The sequence below is a fragment of the Eptatretus burgeri genome, chromosome 5 (genome assembly GCF_056783735.1).
Source record: "Eptatretus burgeri isolate ZD-2024b chromosome 5, Ebu_testis_v1, whole genome shotgun sequence".
NCBI classification, from domain to species: domain Eukaryota; kingdom Metazoa; phylum Chordata; class Myxini; order Myxiniformes; family Myxinidae; genus Eptatretus; species Eptatretus burgeri.
In genome coordinates this window covers 108,119,802-108,143,187 of record NC_140965.1, presented here as the reverse complement: position 1 = coordinate 108,143,187, position 23,386 = coordinate 108,119,802, and the positions used below count along the sequence as shown (strand labels likewise).

Sequence of the window (23,386 nt, the reverse complement as noted above, 5' to 3'; positions counted from 1 at the left end):
GGTAACAATTGTATGAAGATGTCAATGTGAGAGGGAGTTGCACATTGTAGTGTGGACTGATGTAATTGTGCATTTTATTTGTTGTGGGATTGAGACAGAAAAATGGCAAAATATGTCTTGATAGCAATCAATAAAAGGATTGTGGTGTCCTATTGTTGTGTCATTCCTACCTTGACGCATGGTAATGTTAATGTGTAAAAGGATCGTGGTGTCGGATTATGGTGTCATATCCTTGTTTGTCATCCCTTCATACCTTGTTTGGTTGTTTTTCTGGAATTCCTTCCTGACAAGTTTTGGTTTGCGGGCGCCAGCAGTGACCACTATTTCCGTTGTGTCTGTGTGTGTGTCTGTGTGTCTGTCTGTTTGTGACTTCACTCCAGAGCATAGCTCCGTGATGTTTGATGCGATCTTGATGAAACTTGGACACAAGCTAGACATCATGGTCTAGTTGTGTCTTTTTGTATGAGGGGTGTCCCACGGCCCTTGTGGGTGGAGCCACGCCCACTTGAACTTTTTTATTTATTATTTATTTATTTACATATTTTTTTCTTGATATTGTTCTCGCAATTTCATTTCCTAGAAGCTGTGCGTAATGTCCATAAGTACAACATATAAAAAATCCGATTTGATTTGGTCAATTTTGACGGAAGAGATAGGTTTTTACGGTCGGGCTTCCTCAAAAGCTTCCACTTACTCGATTGTACCTATCGTGGCATTGTTCAATAATGGCCGCGAACCATCGTCGCCTCCCGGCTTGTTTTCATTTTTGTTTTTAATGTTATTTTGCAATGACTTGTTTCTGTTATTTTTTTGTTTGGGTGGGGAGGAGGGAGAATTATGGATGGATGTGCTTCAATAGTAAAATGTGGTAAATTGTGGTTCAATTGTCATCTGTAAATCATGTGTTGAAGTACAGTACTTCAATTTGTGCACGTATTATAGTGCATTTAAAATGTGAATGAAATAATATCAGTGATACGGATGACACTACATGTCAATGTGGATGCATCTGCTATGCGTTTGCATCACCGTTGCATTGGATTGTACATGCAGGGGTGAGTAATGTATAAAATATATGTAGCAAGTACGTCATAAAATAAGTATTGTGTTAAGCCACACATACAAATGATAGTGTCGTGACAATTCTGCCTCGTTTCACCCTACCCATCTCTCTCGATGATTCCCCCACCTAAAACCACCGATGATGATTCGTGTGGCTCCATTCTGAAGAGGAAAGATGGGAAGACCTTGAAAGAAATGAGAGAGAGAGACAGACAGACAGACAGAGACAGACGAGACGAAGATGGATTGAGAGGCCACAAGGCACGTGGCAGTGTGAAGTGTAGTGGACCCGGCCAGTATCGGACGAACCGCCAATATTGTGATGGCATGGTGTGTTTGCAAAGTGAAGACTTATAAAGCTCAAGTGAATGTCACCTTACAGAGCCGAAGAGAAAAGATGGGAAGTCCAGAGAGGAATGAGAGAGAGAGAGAGAGAGAGCAGAAACAATGTTGATGAAGCCAAGAAACTGCAAGTCCCATGGCAGCACAAAGTTAAGCAGTCTCGGCCCATGGCGGACTGCCGCTATGGTGTCGGCATGACATGCTTGTGAAGTGGAAATGTGCAGCACTTGGACAGTGTTGTTGCGTGGAGTCAAAGGTGAGAGAGGCGCACAAGGTTCATTGTAACAAAATGTACAGACCCAAACAAAGCAGCAAGGCTACCATTTCAGTCAGGACGACGAATGATCCGTGCAGCGGCACTCGGAGGAGGATGAAAGCAGCCACAAGTGAGGCCATCGGGGCAGAGCTGCTGCTGGTGAGAATGACCGAGGGTGCCTTGAGAAGCCTCAAGGGGGTCCTCAAAGACAGTGAGGGGTGGAGAAGCATTGCCATTGTGGAGACGGGGAGGAACGAGATGCATGAAGTGGAGGTTGTTTTGGAGAACAAGAATAAAATAAATCCAAGCAAAGGGTCACAGGCTCCCTACAGAGAAAGCTCTGTGAAGTCTGCAAACACACCAGGCAGCCGGGGTGTGTACTACTTAGATTAACAGCAGCACGTTCCCTTAAAAGAGGCAAAGCCCTGCATCAAGGCAAAAAATTGGATGATGCTGCCTGCCTCAAAGAAGGAGAGACCAAAGCAGGACAGCAAACAAATAAACAATGAGAGCTGGGATGCTGAGGGGAAGGAGGATGTCCTCCCATGCAGAACATGATCTGTATATGAAGTGTGGAGGGCAGTGAAGGAGATCAATTGATGGCGACAGCACACACACACATAAAACAGATGAAGGGAGGACAGATGACAATGGGTAGAAGGAAGAAGGGGAACAGAAGTTCGGCGGAGAGGAGGAGGAGGAGGAGGATGATGGCAAGGTGGTCTGGAAGAGGAGTTGGTTGGCTAATAAAATAGAGAAGTTGGAAAGGCACCACTTGGAGAAAGACCACAACTCTGCCGACGACCAAGAAAAAATGCACAAAAACACTAATTGGGAGAACAAAGCAATCACTAAAAAAGAGATTCCAAAATCAGCCATCCCAAAAGAAATAAACATTGTCAGTTTTTGCAGCAGCACTACTCATTCAAGAAAAATAACAACGAAACACTCCAAGAACAAAGCAGGCCCCTCAAATAGGAACCAAACAACACTGTGGAAGCAAGTACTCGTGAGACAGAGAACTACTCAGAAAGGAGACAGGACAAATACAGCAATTCCTAAAAGGAAACAAAGGCCCAAAAACTATCGAAGAGAATTCAACAAACAAAAATAACAAACGTAAGATTGAAGATAAAGACCTTGAATTAATGGGTGCTGAAAACAAATTCAAAATAGAAACTAGAGCAGCACTCGGTACAGCACATACCTCCGCCAGGCTGAACAGTTTACGATTTGTATCCCACTGACAGGCCGGATCTGGAATCGGACCTGAACCAAAATCGAATCGGCTTCTTTTTGTCAGCTACCAAAATAATCCACCTAGTTTTTGACTTTTGTCAAAATTCGTCCACAAGTTTTCGAAATATCGTACTATATCTCGTTTTTGGCCCCATCTCTCAATTGTGAAGAATCACTTGGAAAAGTAAAAAACCAAAATCGCATCCGTATTTGGATTTGGATCTTCAATAAATCAAATCAATTCTTCCTTGTCACACACCCCCAACCTTTCCAACGAGTTTTGTTATAATCCATCCATAATTTGTTGGGATATCGTACATGTAGTTTTTATTCCTGTCACTCAATGGTGAAGAATCACTTTAAAAATTTGAGTATGCAGATCTGAATCTTCACCAACATCTATTAATTTCATCATTGAAACACACCTAACATGTCCACCAAATTTCTTCCGAATATGTCCACAGCTTTTTGAGATATCCTGCTCACAGACCGATAGATCGGGGTGAAAACATAACCTCCACCACCAAAATGATAGCAAGGAAAAATAAAAAAAACTAAGACGAGGCTAACAGCAGGAGAAAAGAAGGTCAGATGTTTGAAAACAATTCAAAAAGATTATACTGAGAAATATGGAAACGGAAGCAGAATGTGCCATCCTGACTGAAAAAAGATGAACTGGAATGAACTGGAACACGACCATGTGCCTCGTGGTTGCAGCAGGTTGACCATCATCTCAAGGAGATGGGGATGGGCCTGGCATCTGCCTGGGGGATGGCCAGACGGAGGCCCCTGGAGTACCGGCGGAAAGTGGACGCAGCGACGCGCTGTTCTGGCACATGCTCCCATACCTGACCTGAATGATTCTGGAAAGGAATTTATGAAGATCGAAAAGAACACAACAAGGAGGCTGAATGGATCCGAAAATTGGAAGAGAAGAAGCAACATCTCAAGGAAATTCCCCTCGTAATATTTCATTTTTAAAAATGAGACAACTCACAAAAATGCCAAACTTCAAAAGCTCTGGCCCAGATGGGATTCTGATCTTCTGACTAAAGCAATTGGATTCCCTCCACATTTACTATGCTCGAGCATTCAGTGAACTTATCCAAGGGAAACAGGAGATGGATTAATGGCTCACAGAAGATAACAACTTCCTCATCCCAACATCTGAAGAAACCTAACAACCTCACAAATATCGGTCAATAACATGCCTACTACCAACAACATACAAACTTTCAACAGGAATCATCACAGCAATGATGTACCACCACCTAACACAACAAGGAGTCCTTGAGGCAAAACAGTAGGGTTGTGCATGAGGTTGCCAAGGAGCAATAGACCACCCACTGTGAAACAAGGTCATCCTCAAAAACTACAAACGAGAACAACCAAATTGTCCAAAGCCTGGATAGGCTATATAACAGCTTTTGACAGCATCCCACATTTATGGATGACAAAGTTCATGCAAATGTACAAAATCAATATCCAAATAATCAAACTGGTGAGAAATCAATGAAACGATGGAATACCACACTAATCCTGGAGCACTCGGAAGGAAAGATTGAAATACAGCTTTTCCTCACTCCTGTTTTGCCTGGCTCTGGATCCACTAAGTAACCTCATCATTGGGCAAGGACCCAGATACACACCAGTAACCAATAAAAAAAATAAAAAAAGAAATAGGAAAGGTGACTTATCCACTGTATTTGGATGAATTAAAACTCTTCCACCAAATGACGAAAAATTGGCAGAACAACTGAAATTCGTGATACAGTACTCCAACGACATCCAAAGGGAAGTTGGCCAAGACACTTGTGCACACTTGTGCAATGTAGACTAACAGAAACAGACAAAAATCAACCTAAATACAACAATACAGGAACGATACAATGAAACATCTTACAAATACATTGGAGTATAAGAAGGCCAACAAATATATCACAAATAAATATGCAGAACAGTAATATTGCCAAAGAATGCCTGCATAGAATGAGGCTGGTCTTGAAAACGTACTTCTCATGCATTGTATGGTTTGTAGTATGTTCTCATGCAAAACAAAAACATGCATTGAAACCCCTCTGTAGACCCCTGAGACCCCGATTTTTTTAATGGTGTGAACAAACTTTAGTACGTCACGGGTGATGAAGGTTTGTGGTCAAGTTTCATTGGAATTGTGTGTGTAGTTTCTGAGAAGAAAGTTAATACCTCTTTTGGGGGGGGGGGGTAACCCCATAAACTCCCTTTGTAGACCCCCTCAGACCCCGATTTCTGTTTTTTAATTCCCTGAACAAACTTTTGTACATCACGGCTAATGAAGGTTGTCATCAAGCTTCATCGGAATTGCATGTGCAGTTTCTGAGAAAAAAAAATCAAATACCTATTTTGGGGGGCAACCCCCCATGACCTCCCTTAGTGCCTGATTTTTTCTGATGTCGTGAACAAACTTTGGTACATCCTTGGGTGATGAAGGTTGTGATGTAGTTGCATCGAAATTATGTGTGTAGTATGAGAGAAGTTGTTGCAAGTGTTTGTCGATGGACGGACTGACGGACAACGGGCCATCTCATAAGCTCCCTGGAACTACGTTCAAGGTGAGCAAAAAACGAGTCCATCCCAAGAATGTACCTGCTGAGGAAAGAAGGAGGTGGTGGTCTGATGCAACTCCATCAAGTGCACAAAGTGATGACTGTAGGATCAGCAGAGTATGTGAAAATTTAAACAGACTACAGAATCCAATTTGTATACAAGCATCAAGACAACAAACCAAAAACATATCCCTCACTCACCTTGCAAGAACCTTCAAAAAACAGGTGTGAGTAGAAGATGGCACAAACAAAACAGAAACAAACAAATACAACCCCAACGGTTGCAAAAACAACAACAACAACAATATATATATATATATATATATATATATATATATATATATATATATATATATATATATATATATATATATATATATATATATATATATATATATATATATATATATATATATATATATATATATATATATATATATATATATATATATATATATATATATAGCAAAAGAGCAACAGATATTTCGAGACAATTGGGAGAAAGACAAAATATCAATAATTTTTTTTAATGAGTTGGACAGACTGGGGATAGACAAAGAAGCCTCAATGGAATGGCTAATAAGAAGTCAGCTCAATTGCATTGGAGAACAAGTCGTAATAAACACCCAAGACCAAGGACACTACACCAATTGTTTTAAAAAAAATGGCGGGACTAAGCCAATCGGCCAAGTGTAGATTTTGCAAGGTAGAAACGGAAAGCACGACTCACCTTGTATCGGGATGAAAAAAAAAAACATTTCTGAACAACTGTGCACAAAAGGCACAACCAAAAAAGGTTGCGTAATCCACTGGCACATCGTGCAACAATTTCAATATCCCAGTCCCAGAAAACTCATGGAAACACAAACCAAAAGCGATCATTGAAAACGAGGACGTAATGCTCATGGACGACTTTATGATCCCATCGAGTGTGAATATCGAAAACAAAGCATTGTGACTGGACATGATACTCATGTACAAATAGAAAAATAGTATTTATAATTGAGGTGTCAGTAACCAGTGATTTTGGACTAAATAATATGGATATTAAGAAAATGACCAAACACCAAAATCTCAACAATGAAGTGAGAAGATCCTTGAAGTTGAAGAACGGCAAAATTGTGTCAGTGACAATTGGAGCAATAGGAATGATAAAGAAGAACCTTAGAAAGATCCGACACACCATCCCTGGGAACATTACCACAAACAAGCTACAGTTGGAGGCTGCCCGGGGCTTGGTGACAATCCTGAAATGAGCCCTCGGAACAAAACTCTGAGAAAAAGAAAACTTCACAACTTAGCCCATCGATATAGATCCTTCACCAAAACGAAGGTGGATACTTCAACTCCTGAAAGGACTCAGTTCCACCTTCTGAAGCCCGAATATGGAGATAACAACCACTGACAAAGTGTTATACCGTGCGTAGGATGCCACATGGGAAGCTGTCTTTCACTCTGGGTCCACTCGATAGTTTGCACGAGAGGCTGTATACTTTCTTTCTTTTCAATGTGATTCTGTTCATTCTGGGACCTTTTCCTTTGTAAACTATGCATTTTGTAGTGCTGTACCTTACAATCCAAGTTGCCTCACTTGGATCAGTGGCAGTGATTTTTACTGCAGAGAGTTTTATGGCAGAGTTTCTCAGTCTGCGCACGCGCAAGTGGTGTTCAACAGCTTGTGGTGTATTGTTGATGTATTGTTTTTGTTTCATCCGGATTTTTTTAATTGTCGTTGTTTCACTAGTGCAATACTCAAGAGACAATGCCGCTTCCATAACAATGGAATCGTTGTAATCGCTTCAACCATTATTATTCGAGGCTGGTGCATGACATTTATGAGAGGAGGAAGGACAATTCAGCAATTTTGCAATCTCCCGATTGGGTGATTTGCCGATGTATTCTCGTGTCTTTATCAGTCTTGTTCATGATGAAAATGCTCGAGGATAAAAGGTATAGCTTTTAAAGACTAATGACTTCACTCTATGGTCGCTTTCACGTTTCATTTTGTACACATTTGATGTGATGACCATCTTTGTTTTTTTCCCGTAACATCCCTCCATAACTATTACTGTATGCTTGCGCTGACAGATATGAGGGTGCTCTTTTTATACACCCAACATATATATATATATATATATATATATATATATATATATATATATATATATATATATATATATATATATATATATATCAGGGCGTATTATGTGATACCAGTCGTCCATCCATCCGTCTGTCTATCTGTCTGTCTGTCTGTCCATCCGTTCCTGTCCGCACTCTAACTCCCAAAGTTTTCAACTTTCACGTTTCATATTTGGTACATAGGTACAGACTGTGGAGACGGTGTGTCGCGACATAGGTTCATCATCTAAAGTGGTTGCCACGGCAACCAGGATGCTGTTTTCCATGTTGTAGCACAATTCTGTATAAACCTTCTTGTTCGGGCATATATTTTGCTCACTTGAGCTCTTGTTTATGCTTGCTTTTCTCTTATTTCCTCTCAAGCCTCTTCATCATTCTCTCTACATGCAGTCCACACTTATCTTCCCTTCCTTGTCTTTACTATTCCCCCTTCCTTTCCGTTATTTTCTCAATTTTCAATTATTTTCAATGTTTTGTGCTGATATGATAAATCGATGACCAATTGTTGAACATTAGTATTTGTATGAAAAAAAAAAAACACAACATCTCGTTATTTTCTCTTAAAGGTTATCCTTCAACACAATGCAAAAAAGAAATGAAAAAAAAAACATGGAGAGGGATATGTTATTTCTTGAAGCACAGAAGATTGTGCAGTTTAGTGACACTTAGTGACATTACTTGGCTTTGCTTCTCTTTCTTTGTTGGTCTGAGCTAGGGCCCAAGAGGTGTTGATGGACCACTTGGTGACATTGGAGCTCGGGGCAGCAAGGTGACTATTCCTGGAATTTGACGTTTTTGTATATCTTGACATTTTGAAGTCTTGATGACAGACACGAGCGTGATGGGCATGCCTCTGGTTTATCTGGTTTTTAGTTTGTTTCCTCGCAGAATCAAGTCAAATCAAATTGCTCGTCTGGTGCAGTGCCAGTAGGTATTGCTCTCTGTTGTTTCATCACATCTTCAGCAGTGACATTGAGCTGAATGCCATTTTCACAATCTGAACAATCAAACATCACCAATAGTTTATAGTATACCTGCAATGCAGATTCACCTAAATATTTGATCTGACTCTGAAGAAGTCAAATATTTGCATGCTAATCGAGTATTACGATTCCATGAGTCAATGTGAAATATGTTTACACTGATGGAAATACTTACAGTTCCAAAGTACTTTTAATATTTCAATAATTGCAAATGGAGATTGAGCTCTCCATCTCATTTACCTTTGATGAATCGTTGAAGAACTACACTGGATGTTTGTTTTGGAAACACCTGGGAGAGTTCATACACACATGGTCGCCTACCTAATAACTTTGATTTCTGAAAACATTGACAAGTCTTAACTCAGCAATTGGCAATCAGTCAAGCACTTTCTTACATCATGCTTCTTGGTAAGAAGCACAATCTTAAAGCCCTTCACAAAGAAAGGAAAGGTAAGATGAAGAACGTTAAGAAGAAGCAACTGAAAAATGTGATTTTAAGAGAGGTTTAAAACCTTAATTGTTGATGCCATGTCATAACTAGTGTTCGTTCATCTTATCTGGTTCATATTGTTGATGACTATCAGCGGATTTATGTGAGAACGAGTTTTCGTGGTCTGGGTTGTGAAGTGAATGTTGTGCGTTGTTTGAGTATGTAACGTGTTTTGAAGTACTTGAGAATGGGTTTGGTGGGTGAGGGTCACAAAGGGAGTTTCTCAGACCCGCTTCCCAGCTGGTGACCCTGAAGCCGACGAACCGCAGATAACTCTGTGGCACGACGTCTTGCTAAGCAACCACAGCCGCCCTCTGAAAGGCTTAATTTATGTAGGGTCCAGTATCCAAATTCCACTTTACCTTCCCAACAATTTTATCACCCCAGATAAGGACTGTGCTTCCCAACGCCAAACTGCAGTCAAGTCAAGAACAGCAGAGTGATACTGGAAGTGGGACGTTAGCTAATCTCTGACCAGAACGAAATGGCGGGACAGAAATCCCTGTCACTATCACACACATTACTGATGCAATGGAAAAACACAATCAGGCAATTTGGAAGTCAATTTATCAAGGGATTAGTAAAGGCATGCATATACAAGGCAAAACAGTATCACAAGAGAAAATATCTCACTGCAAAGCATGCAAGTCCTCTTATTCAGTCACCTTAACACACCTTTCTACACACACAGGCACCTCATGCATTCCAGTCGGAGGAGAGAAGAAAGGTTGACAGACAGAGAAGCAAAGTAGAGTGCACTGAAAGGTCAAAAGATGTAAGATGCATGTGTAAGATGTGTCGGCAGAGGAGTTATCTCTGAGGAGAATCTCTGTTAATTCTCTTGATGCTCAAGAGTTTGTGGTTGGTTCTAATGAAGTCAGTGAGGAGGTGGTAACTACACCTGGCAGCCTGCATTTCCGCACCCATTCCGCTTTGTTCTCAGTGCTGCATGCTTGGCGTGGCCAAGCTCGGACTCCCCAGTCAATCACCAACCTACTCCGAGCTCCGAGGACTGCTTTGCTGTACTTTTCCACTGAGCTCTCCAGAACTGAACTGACACCAAGAGCTCTCCAGAACTTAACTCTCTCAAAGAACTTTGGAACTGAGCCCTCACATGAACTTCACATCTCCTCCAATAACTTATTTCTCCTCTTAACGAAACTTCTGAACTTCTTTTACAAACTTAACTGACTTCAAACTGCTCTGTCAGGCCTCTCATTGACCACATTTCTGTCACCTCACATCCACTTTCTGTGAGCCAGCCACTTCAATTGGCTGGTGTGCTGCGATCGTCATCGCAATTGGCTGCAGGAATGCGATGGGCAGGGCTGTTGGTAGCTCATTATCATGGAAAGCACTGGTCGAGTGGAAAAGCCATACAGTGCGTCCAACTTTCATGTGAACGCCCAACTATGCCCACACGGCTGCGATTGAAGCACTGATGAAACGGATTTATGTTTGAACAAGTTTTCATGGTCTGGGTTGTGAAGTGAATGTCGTGCGTGGTTTGAGTCTGTAAAGTGTTTCAAAGTGCTTGACAATGGAGTTTGAGACTATGTGTTTGAAAATGAGGTATGAGAATGGAGTCTGAAAATAAGTGTATGAGAATGGGGTTTGAGTACAGAGTTGGAGAATGAGGAAGAGAACAATGGGGATAGTTCTAACGATATTCACAATGCATCTTTCCCTTCCACTAATATGGGGGGTAATTTAGCTTTAAAAAATTGCAACAGATACATAACTACACAGGAGAACACTTATGTGGTAGATTTATCCCCACGGGTGGATTTGTCCCCATTTGTCTCCGAAAACTGTAACAATATGTTTGTGAGACTGGGATGCAAAAGTGGCATTTTCCTGATGAAAATTCTTCTTTTTGAGTAATCATCTTTTCAAGAGTTCACTATATCACCTTGAACACAGACATACACATTTCCAACAAGAGTTATGGGACACACGTTTCCAAGAATAAATATCGCTCATACATACAATGCCTGTAGAAAGTCTATACCCCCTGTCCAAATTTTCTCCTTTTGTTGCGTTATAGTCTGGGTTTAAATTGGATGAAATCAGACTTTTTCCAGCTTTATTTACACATCGTAGCCCACAACTTTCACGTGAAAAACAAATTCCACAAATTTCAGAAAATTAATTAAACATACAAAACTAGAAGATCTTTATTGGCTCAGGGTGGATAAGTGTCCACCCCCCTGAGCTAATACTTGGTGGAAGCACCTTTGACAGGAATTACAGCTATGAGTATTGGGATAGGTCTCTACAAATTCTGCACTCCTTCGTTGGGTAATATTTTGCCCATTTTTCTGTACAAAACTGTACAAGCTCAGTCAAGTTTCATGGGGAGCGTTAACGGACAGCAATCTTCAAGTTATGCCACAGATTTTCGATTGGCTTTAGGTCGGGGCTCTGAACAGGTAACTCAAGGACATTTATCTTTTTGTTCCTTAGTCACTTCAGTGCAGCTTTGGCTGTGTACTTTGGGTCGTTGTCATTCTGAAAGATTAACTTAATTCCCAATTTAATGTTTCATGCAAAGGGCAGTCAGGTTTTCCTCTTGGATTTTTCTGTATTTTGCTCCATCCATGTTCCCTTCTGTCCTGACAAGTGCCCCAGTCCCTACTGATGGGAAACATCCCAATAACATGATGTTGCCACCCCCCCCCATGCTTCACAATAGGGATGGTGTTCTTTGGGTGATGTGCTGTGTTGACTTTCAGCCAAACAAAACGTTTGCTCTTAGGCCAAAACATTCCATCGAACCACAAAAATTTTTGCCACATGGATTCAGAATCTCTGGAGTTGTTTTTTGTATTCCTCAAACGGGACTCAAGGTGGGCTCTTTATGCCTCCACACCAAGGGTGCCGGAGGCATTATGTTTCCGGGTTGGCCGTCCGTCCATCCATCTGTCCGTTCGTCCGTTCGTCCATTCTTCCGTCCATCTGTTCGTCCGTCCGGATTTTCATTTACGCGATAACTCAAGAAGCAAATTGTAGAATTTCATCAAACTTGGTACAAAGGTAAAGTAACACAGGTCAGTTAAGTGATTCGATTTTGGGTCAGATGCAATAAAGGTCAAGGGTCAACGGTCAAGGTCAAACTCTGAAATTTTACTGTTTATGCCCTAACTCAAGAAATTTGGACAGAATTTCATCAAACTTGATACAAAGGTAAAGTTAGAGATGGCAATTAACTGATTAGGTTTTGGGCCAGATATGATAGAGGTCAAGGTTCAAATATGTCAATACTCAAATGTTTGTGCGGAAGAGCGGAGGTTTACCCGTCGACTGCGCGCAGTCGAATTACTCTAGTTTATGTAATATCTTCCTTCTTGCCACCCTACCGTACAGGCCAGACTTGTGAACTGCTAGGGATATTGTTGTCACGTGCACACAGTGACCAGTCTTTGCCATAAAGGCATGTCGCTCTTTCAAAGTTGTCATTGGCCTCTTGGTGGCCTCTCTGATCAGTTTCCTAATTGCCTGGTCATCCAGTTTTGAGGGATGGCCTGATTTAGGAAAGATCTGGGTGGTGCCATACACCTTCCACTTCTTAATGATTGTTTTGACTATGCTCCAAGGTTGATTCAAGGCCTTTGAAAAAAAATTTGTACCCATCCCCTGATCTGTGCCTTTCCACAACTTTATTCCGAAGGTCTGTTGAAAGCTCTTTCTTGTTCATGGTTGAGTCTTTGTTGTGAAATGCACTACCCAGCAGAGGAAACCTACAGAAACAGCTGATTTTATGCTGAAATGACCAGAATCACTGCAACTTAACATAGGTGGAGGCCAATGAACTTGGTATGTGATTTTGAAGGTGATTGGTTACAGCTGAGCTAATTTACAATTGCTGTTATAAGGAGGGTGGACACTTATCCAACCATGATATTCTCGTTTTGTGTTTTTAAATAATTTTCTGAAATTTTAGAATTTGTTTTTCACTTGGAATTGTGGCTTACCATGTGTAAATAAAGGTGGAAAAAGTCTGGGTTAATGAAATTTAATTCCAGGCTAGTATAAGGCAACAACAGGTGAAAAATTTGAAAGGGGGTGTAGATTTTCTATAGGTGCACTATCTCATTTGTATATAACTAGAACTACCCTCAACAGAGGTCCAGCAGACACAGGGATGACGTACAAATTATGAAATTGTCACACACCAATGATTGTTGCACATTTTCAATGAAATCATGTTTCATTCAATTTGTTTGGGTAAAATAATAATCATAATAATAAACGTGATTTGTTTTATTAAAAAAGACTTTCACAGCCATATGCTGAGAATATGCAATTATTAAACTAAAAACTATTATTACTATTATTATTATTGTTATTCTTTTCTGCAGCAAACCTTAATGTATTGCAGGGGCTTATGGGAGAACCTGGCTTACCTGGTCCAGACGGCTTCATCGTAAGTCTTGTTGAAAATTCAAAATAAGTTGTCTTTGCTGTAAATATTTTTGAAAAGTCTTAAGTTGTGAAAGTTATTTGCAAGATTACGGCATTTACAAGTTTGGTGCATGTTTAATTGTGAATTACTCTGTATGGCATCTTCATCTTTCTTCTGTGATGGCATTGTGCAGTTGCCACTTATCTAAGCCAGTATGTTTTCTTCGGCAGGGAAAAGCAGGAGCTCCAGGTGAAAGGGGCCTTCAAGGTTTGCCGGTGTGTTTGACAGAATATTATTTTGTGCTCTTTGAAAAGCAAGCAGGACTTTGGCAAAAATCTACATTAATTAACGGGGATGGGAGGAAGTGTCGGGGAATGGGTTTTAATTTTCAGCTTTTCTCAGTTGCCCACCCATGATCACAATTGTGTTTAAAATTGTGAACATAGGTTGATAACATTCCAAATTTATTACTGAGAATATATAATTACCTCCGCCACCGAAGGTGGACGATGGTTATGTTTTCATCCTTGTCTGTCTGTTTGTCTGTCTGTCTGTGTACATAACAGAATATCTCAAAAAGTTGTGGATGGATTTGGATTAAACTTGGTAAATCAGGTTTGGTGTGCGAGAAGGAAGAATCGATTCAATTTTGATGAAGATACAAATCCGGATCCAGTAATTTTTAAAGTGATTCTTCACCATTGAGTAATATGGCTATTATAGTACAGTCAAAATGTCGGATGACCTCCAACAAATTGCAACAAAAGCAAACTCAACAGATTTTGATTCCTGGATATGTCCTCAGTGACAGAAAAAAAGTCCTAAGGGATCCTCTGGGGGTAAAGTCCTGAATTCATGGAAATCAAATATGGCCGCCACCCGGCTTCGGGGAAAATGAGAAAATTGTACAGATTGATATTTTAAAATGAAAATATATGTTTTTCTGCATTCTAATTGTTTCTAGTTTTGGTCAGTATATTGATATACAAGAATAATTATAAAAAGTGAAATTTATTGAGGGTAAAATAAAAAATTATAGCTTTTTTGTCCAAAAATGTCAATTTTTTGTCCCGAAAAAAAAAAATTTACCTGATACTGATTTTGGCTCCTGGACAAAAAAAAATAAGAAACATTGAAGACACAAGATGAAATCAAGTCTATGGCAATACAATATAATTCTGTAAATCATTGAAACATGACAAAATTCACAATTCCACTCGGGGCAATCACATCTGCCTGACGAAGGTTTCGAAATGAAAATGAAAATTCGCATTAAACTCAGAAACTACATCCATTATAAACTTATGATACATGTTGAGAAAAATCAAGCGTATTAAAGTTAGAACTCGACAATGTCGTCATCATCCTCATCATTGTCACATGGAGTGTTTGTGCAGCCAGAGCCTCTGCAGTTTCCACAAGCTGGAGTGCACTCAATGTTGTGCTTCTTGCATGTGCATCTCATGGTGCTACATTCAGCCTGGCAGTTGCACCTAATGACACGTAACATCTTTTCAGGAGCTGGAGCTATTGATGTCTGAATTGGCACAAAATCCTCGTCACATTTCTGCCAACCCCAGTCTGTCGGAAGAAGTTCATCTGCACATCCTTTCCATTCTTGGACTTGCAGATACACGCGCAGGCTGTGATACTTTGCTGCTTCTGATGTTGGTGGTAACGTCTGTGGTTGCATGTGAGAGGAGCTCCAAGCCACCTTGTCCCAGTATCACTGATACCGGAGGGTGTCCAGGGTGTCAGTTGACTTTCCGTTGTAGATTATCACCAATGTTTTTTCTCCTGCATCTGCCACATCACATACGGAAGCTGGATATGTATCAAAAACCTTGGCCTGCTCACGGAATGTGTTGTTTGCTTTGAACTTTTTGAGGGAAGCTCCCTTTCCAATCCCATGAAGACGACATGTCGTGTTGCACCCAAGAACTGCATGTAGAAACAGTATGTGCTTGCATATGTCTGTACCAATCATTTTCTTTGTAGCCTTGATGTTCCAGATGCGAGGCTTCTTCGTGTTCTTCTTTGGCTCGGGACAAAAGAAGAGGTCATGGGATTCTAAGCTTGCATGGTGGCATAGGAGGACGAGGAGGTCTGTGTCATCACCAACTAACACAGTGTTGGTGACAGTAGCAGACTGTACGGCCTTCAGTACAATCAGGAGATCAGCATCCCCTGAGGCATTATGTGTCTCACAGTTCTTCTTCTGAAGCTCTTCACTCAACATAAAAATGAATCGCTGTTTATTCTGCCTATTGGCAAGACACTGTTCCTTCTTCATTGTGAGACGCATGTCAGCTGTAAATGTCACAGTGGTGCCAGCATTCCCTTTAGACCATCTCTGGTGTGTCATGTCCTTCGTGTTGGTACTCTCATAACCATCAAACATGAATATGGCATCTCCGTACTTCTTCGTTACATAATCAGTGTACTGGTGGCATACGTCTCTGTATGTAGATCCACGAGACCATGGAATGCGTTGAACAAGTGCCCCGCCATCCAAAACATACTGTTGCCCATCATTGGGGATATCGGCTGGGACATCGGATCCAAGAAGATCCCAGATGGTATCAGCAAAGACTGGCTTGTGTGCTTCTCGTAGCTGAAGAGAGGAATCAAAGAGGGCTGCTGGATAGCTGCACAGTTCATATTTGAATGCCGACTCCAGTTCTTCTGCTGTTTGTGCAACAGTGATCAGTCTCTGGAAGAGGAGTCGTGGGTCAACCTGGACTTGTTCTCCATCAATCTTGACAGATGACTTCATGCCGAGGGTGACAACTTGGTCTTTCCTCTTAAATGTGTACTCGGCAGGTGTTTTCCCATCCATAGATTTCAATATTTTGGCTCCTACAGCATGTGCTGTATCGACGTTGACGGTGGGGTGTGCATGAACTCCAGTGGCAATGTTCCTCAGATGTGGATCACTACTGAATGGATTCCGTTCCTGTAAATACTGAAGAGCTGATAGTGTGTCCTTCCAGTCACAAGATTGTCTTGCCTTGGTCATGTCCTTCTTCTGCTCTCCGGTGTTGTTGTTCACACCTGTGAGCTCCTACATTGCCTGGTTTATTTCTGCACAGGCAGGCATTGATAGTAGCCATACCAGCCGTTGTTGCTCTGTCATTCCTCAACCTCGTGTGAGCCCCCAGCTGGTCTTCAAACTTCTCATCAGAACTTGTTCGATGATCAGGTCAGATGAAAGACCTGCCCACAGGCGATCACTTCGTCGAACCACATGGAACCCCTCATCAAAACGTTGATGGACATTGGAATGTTGAGATTTGAGGTTGGACATCTGCTGCAGATAGACCCTCACAGATTTGGCATACAGGTTGTGGCCCGAGGCTGCCAGGTAAGGCAGCATTTCCTGGATGGCCTGTATATGTAGTGCCCAGTTCCCAGTGCGCTCTGCCCGGATGTATTTGCGTAGAATGTCTAGCATGTCCATATACTGAACCCAGAGCGCTGAAGTTCTAGAAGATATCTTTGCAGACTCGGCATGCTTCTGAAGGTGGTCTTTGATTCGTTTCAAGACGTCAGACTTGCATACTTCTTCCACAGACTGGGGTTGGCAGAAGTGTGATGAGGGTTTTGTGCCACTTCAGACATCAATAGCTCCAGCTCCTGAAAAGATGTTACGTGTCATTAGGTGCAACTGCCAGGCTGAATGTAGCACCATGAGATGCACATGCAAGAAGCACAACATTGAGTGCACTCCAGCTTGTGGAAACTGCAGGGGCTCTGGCTGCACAAACACTCCATGTGACAATGATGAGGATGATGACGACATTGTCGAGTTCTAACTTGAATACGCTTGATTTTTCTCAACAAGTATAGTAAGTTTATAATGGATGTAGTTTCTGAGTTTAATGCGAATTTTCATTTTCATTTTCATTTTCATTTCGAAACCTTCGTCAGGCAGATGTGATTGCCCCGAGTGGAATTGTGAATGTTGTCATGTTTCAATGATTTACATTATTATATTGTATTGCCATAGACTTGATTTCATCTTGTGTCTTTAACGTTTTTTATTATTTTTTTGTCCAGGAGCCAAAATCAGTATCAGGTGAATTTTTTTTTTTTTCGGGACAAAAAATTGACATTTTTGGACAAAAAAGCTATAATTTTTTATTTTACCCTCAATACATTTCACTTTTTATAATTGTTCTTGTATATCAATATACTGACCATAACGAGAAATAATTAGAATACAGAAAAACATATATTTACATTTTAAAATATCAATCTTTACAATTTTCTCATATTTCCCGAAGCCAGGTGGCGGCCATATTGGATTTCCATGATTTCAGGACTTTCCCCCCGGAGGATCCCTTTGGATTTTTTTCTGTCACTGAGGACATATTCAGGAATCAAAATCTGTTGAGTTTGCTTTTGTTGCAATTAGTGGGAGGTTGACCAAATATTTCTGCTAAAATGCCTGTACTAATACTGATATCTGGCAAGACATCTCAAAATGTTACGGATAGAATTGGATAAAACTTGGTGGAGAGATTGGCTGTGTGACAAGGCCGCATCGATTCGATTTTGGTGAAGATCCGGATCCGGTTATTTTTAATATTTTTTTTCAATGATTCTTCACGATTGAGAGATGAGGCCAAAACAATATATAGTATGATATTTCAAAAGATTGTGGATGAGTTATTACAAAACTAGGTGAATGAGTTGGTTTGGTAACAAGAACAAGACAATTTGATTTTAGTTCAGGTCCAGATCCAGATCTGGCCGATCATTGGAATACAAAACAAACTGATCAGCCTGATGGAGGAACGCGCTCCACCAAGTGCCGTTCTAGTTTCATGATGTACAGAGTGGCCATAAAGTCCCCTATGCAGGCAGTTGGAATTTATCTGTCTGCTTCCCTCCATTCTCCGCATCGTCTTCCGTGTTGAGGGTTGGAGGTCATAATAGCAGCCCCTGGCAGCTGTTTTGAGGTCTTCAACTGTGATTGGGCAGAGATATTAGACCTTCAAGACCACCGTCTGTGATGCTGCCGGTAGATGTCTTGGAACTCACTTTAGGGCGAATAAGAATTCTGTGTCTCAAGGGACACTGGATACCACTGACCAGAGTCACAGGACCAGGCTGAATGGCAGAGCTGAGCTGTTCTTGGAGCTGAGGCGTAAAACTGTACGTGCACTAAGGGTGGACAAGGAGGCCTATGTACGAAGAATCTGTGAGGGGGTAGAGCATCACCTGGGGTCAATGATTCTTGTCCTGCTTACAGGAGAATTCGCGCATTGCGTTCCTCCAAGCCCCTCCCATGGTATACAGCAGTTAGAGCAGAGGGTGGTTGGCTCTTGACAGAGGAGTCCGAAGTGAAGGCCTGCTGGGCGGTTATTTGAGCGGCTGAACCAGTCTGATCCACCAGCTGTCGAGTTGGACATCGGTGGTGTTGCAATCCCTATTGCTGACACCCCAATCAACTGTGTTCCACCTTTGTTTATGGAAACATAGGCTGCAGTGAACCGTTTGAAATGGGGTAAAGCTCCTTGGATCTGTGCGATCCATGCTGAACTTCTCAAGGTTGGTGGAAATGCTGGACTCGTGTCATTGCATGCCGTTCTGTGCTCTGCCTGGAACACAGGCATCATCCCAACTGACTGGAAGAGGGGCCTTGTTGTCCCTCTCTGGAAAGGGAAGGGTGATCGCCAAGACCGCAACAACTACCGAGGGGTGACACTGCTCTTAGTGCTGTGCAAGGTCTTTGCTCGGATAATTCTTGATCGGGATCGCCACCATCTGCTTGAGGACCAGCGTCCAGAGCAGTCAGACTGAACACTAAAGAGATCAACAATTGACCGTATCCTTGGTCTTCAGGTCCTCACCGAATCCAGACGAGAGTTTCGGCAGAGGCTGCGTGCAGCCGATGTTGATGTAAAGCATTTGATTCAGTGAATCGGGATGTCCTCTGGAGGATTATTGGTCTTTGTGGGGTGCCACCAAAACTGATCGATCTGATGTCTGAACTCTACTCTGATACTGAGAGTGCTGTGAGATGGTGATATCATGTGTGACTTATTTTCAGTTGTTACTGGAATTTGTCAGGGGTGTGTACTGGCCCCACACTTTTCAGCACTTGTATGGACTGGATTTTAGGGAGGATGTCGGAGAGATCAAGCTGTGGTGCTTCGTTTGGGAATGTCAAGATCTCTGACGTTGATTTCGCAGATGATGCAGTCATTTTTGCAGAGACTTGAGATATCCTTCTGGGGGCCCTCAAGGTGCTGAATGAGGAGTCGGAGCCACTGGGATTGCGGGTTTCCTGGGTCAATACTTAGATCCATGGGTGTTTCAATGACATCTTGGATGCTGCTATCCTGTCTGTACCTGTTTTTGGTGAGGATGTTGAGGTCAAGGAGAGATTCACTTACCTTGGCAGTGATATTCATGTCTCTGCTGGTTGTGAGCCATAGGTCAACAGATATCTGGGTCGGGCCTTGGGAGTCATGAATTCATTGGATCATGGAGTGTGGCGCTGCCGTTACCTGTGCGGGAGGACGAAAGTCCGAGTCTTCAGATCCTTGGTGCTTCCAGCCTTGCTCTATCGATGGGAGACTTGGACTCTGACCAGGGATCTGAGACGGAGGCTTCCTTTGGAACCAGGTCTCTTCGGAGACTCCTTGGCTATCGCCGGTTGGACTTTATGTCCAACGAGCGGTTGCTGAGAGACACTCAAATGAGATTTGTTACCTGCATAGTCCGTGAGCATCAGCTGCGGCTGTATGGACCTGTGGCTCGTTTCCCTGATGCTGATCCTGCTCACCAGATTCTCTCAGCGAGGGAGCCTCATGAGTGGAGGAAGCCAATGGGCTGTCCATGTGCCTCATGGTTGCAGCAAGTTGATCAGCATCTCAAGGAGATGGGGATTTGCCAGGCATCTGCCTGGGGGATGGCCAGACGGAAGCCCCTGGGGTACCAGTGGAAAGTGGGCGCAGTGACACGCTGCTCCGGCACATGCTCCAATACCTGACCTGACCTGACCTGACCTCAGTGGCACAGCCGCACTTCCAGCAATTATTCAACCAGTAGAGACAGGTGTTAAACATGAACAGATGGATTGAATGAAAAGAAAATATGGTGAAAATGAAATTATAATTCAAAAAAATTCTTCAATCACCCACATACATATCATACCAACAATTGGCTTCAGCAGACATTTCTTCAAAATGATTATTCATGTCGGTCGAGTGTTTAGATATTCTGTGAAGAGTATTACGTTGCATTCATAAAGTCCTTGCATTCATCTTTCATAACCTTCAGAAACTTTCAACATTGTATATGGTGGTGTCAAAGGTTTGTTAAACCTGATGTTTAAATAAATGTTCTGTCTCAGGGGATGCAGGGCCCACATGGCCATGAAGGAGACAAAGGTGACATTGGACCTCCTGTAAGTATACGGACACATCAAATCAAGTCTGTCGAGTTTGACTACAAAAAGACATTACAACTCTATCTTTCGGAGTATATTCACCCTCCAACTTCCTTTTTAGACATTCAATACCGATTCTTCTCGAATACCAGCAATTCACATTAATCCCCCCTGGCTGATTATTACTTACGAAATCTAAAGATTTCGTAAGTATATTGATGACTTCCGTTTCTGTTTGTTTGTTTGTTTGTTTGTTCGTTTGTATGTTTGTTTGTTTGTTTGTTTGTTCGTTTGTATGTTTGTTTGTTTGTTTGTTTGTTTGTTCGTTTGTATGTTTGTTTGTTTGTTTATTTGTTTGTAGGGACGATAACTCGCGAACGGAAGAAGCTACCAATGTCAAATTGCACCAGGTGATTCAGGAGGGTGATGGCTAGTGCTGCTTAGATTTTAGTCAAAATCGGTCAAAGGTCAAGGTCACAGTGAGGTCAAACATCCAAAAAATGATAACTCGATAACGGAAGAAGCTACCAATGTCAAATTACACCACATGATTCAGGAGGGTGGTGGCTAGCGCTGATTAGATTTTGGTCAAAATCGGTCAAAGGTCAAGGTCACAGTGAGGTCAAACATCCAAAACATTCGATTTTTGATGGTTTGGAACAGAATCATCGTAGAAACTTCTGGTTTGCATCGCTACCTTCTCTGGAGACAGCTTTTATTAGACATGGTCAGAGGTCAAGTTGACGATTTCGTAAGTACCAGTCTATGACTGCTTGTTTGTTTATTTGTTTCTTTGTCGGCACGATAACTCGAGAACGGAAGAAGCTACCAATGTCAAATTACACCACGTGATTCAGGAGGGTGGTGGCTAGCGCTGATTAGATTTTGGTCAAAATCGGTCAAAGGTCAAGGTCACGGTGAGGTCAAACATCCAAAGCATTCGATTTTTGATGGTTTGGTACAGAATCATCGTAGAAACTTCTAGTTTGCGTCGCGACCTTCTCGAGAGACAGCTTTTATTAGACAAGATCAGAGGTCAAGTTGACGATTTCGTAAGTACCAGTCTATGACTGCTTGTTTGTTCATTGCTGCTTCGTGTACCTTTTTCAAATTAAAATATATCTCATAAATATTACATGTTATTAATGCAGAACTGAGTACATTCTGGCAACCAATTACCTTATTCTCTCATCATTCTCTTCACCCTCCAATATCCCTCGCCTTCCCCCGCAACCCATCACACCATTTCTTGAATGTTTATATCTACTTGCTGTGCATTCAATGTGAAATATTGAGCCAACTATTATTTACACCAATAAAACGTTTCACCCCTCACCTGTAAATACAATTGAAGCATATATTTAAGTTGCACCCACACCTTTGTTCAAGTCGATCAATACACATTATTCAGTGACAGTGGGTAAGCACTCCAATGAAACGGTTGATAAGAAGCGGCTCGCTTGGCATGCCATCAGCAATCACCGAACCGTCATATTAAACATACACCTCCTGGAGACGCCCAAAATGTCAAATATGTCCGAATTGGACAAACGAACACTTTTCTTAATGTCGGAACTGATTCAGAGTTCGATACTAGAGCTTAAATTTTGAAATTCTGCTTAGTTTAAGAGATTCTCATGGTGATCGTATGTACGGAAATGAAATACAGCAATGAACACTGACGTCCCGAGGCGTTTATAAGCATTGCAATGTACCCAGCGATTTGTAGCTATGATGAACAGGCACTCAATAATATGAGTGAGGAAAGCGAAAAAAATTTTTTATTGTGAATAAATCGTTGCAGCCTGTTCCAAATCAAGGTAAGGATGAGCCAGCCAAAAAACATGGCAGCTTCAGACCCCAGCGTGGTTACCCACGATACGCCTTCAGACCCCACAGACAGCGGTGATTGAGGATGCACCGAAGAAAGGATTTATTAAATAAGGCCATTAATTATCTTCAAAAGGGGTGTTTTAATCAACCCAAACACCCAATTTTCAGTCTTGTACTTTCTTGGAGTTTTCTTAGTATGCATGTAGTTTCACACACACACACACACACACACACACACACACACACACACACACACACACACACACACACACACACACACACACACACACACACACACACACACACACACATACGCACACACACACACACTCACACACACTGACATTTATTAGTATATATATATATATATATATATATATATATATATATATATATATATATATATATATATATCTCTATTATAATACCAAGCTTGCACACTATAAACTCGGCTTGCCGTCACACGATCCCTATGAAATTGCTGTGGCACTTAGCGGACATGCCGACAATGTTTGGGAAGTCTTGGCGTTTCATAGTACCACTTGCATTTTGCACAATGCATATTTTTGCCATTCCCCGTGTATGGTCTGTCGTCTGCTACCAGCTATGTTGTACTGCTATCCCGTTCCAGTGCACGGGTATCGCTT

The 23,386-nt window shown here is 41.7% G+C and overlaps 1 protein-coding gene across 8 annotated transcripts in view; it reads left to right on the top strand.

Annotated features, from left to right (window-relative positions):
* LOC147027127 (uncharacterized) overlaps window positions 1-23,386 on the top strand; it is a 389,612-nt gene that overhangs the window by 260,849 nt on the left and 105,377 nt on the right. For all 8 annotated transcript variants that reach the window (XR_015058689.1, XM_085883308.1, XM_085883307.1 and 5 more), the window contains 4 exons: window positions 8,342-8,395; window positions 13,481-13,525; window positions 13,735-13,779; window positions 20,871-20,924. Coding sequence is in view for 7 of the 8 variants with exons in the window: in XM_085883308.1 (XP_085739434.1) it covers window positions 8,342-8,395; window positions 13,481-13,525; window positions 13,735-13,779; window positions 20,871-20,924 (198 nt within the window). In the remaining variant the exon portion in view is untranslated. The remainder of the gene's footprint in view (window positions 1-8,341; window positions 8,396-13,480; window positions 13,526-13,734; window positions 13,780-20,870; window positions 20,925-23,386) is intronic.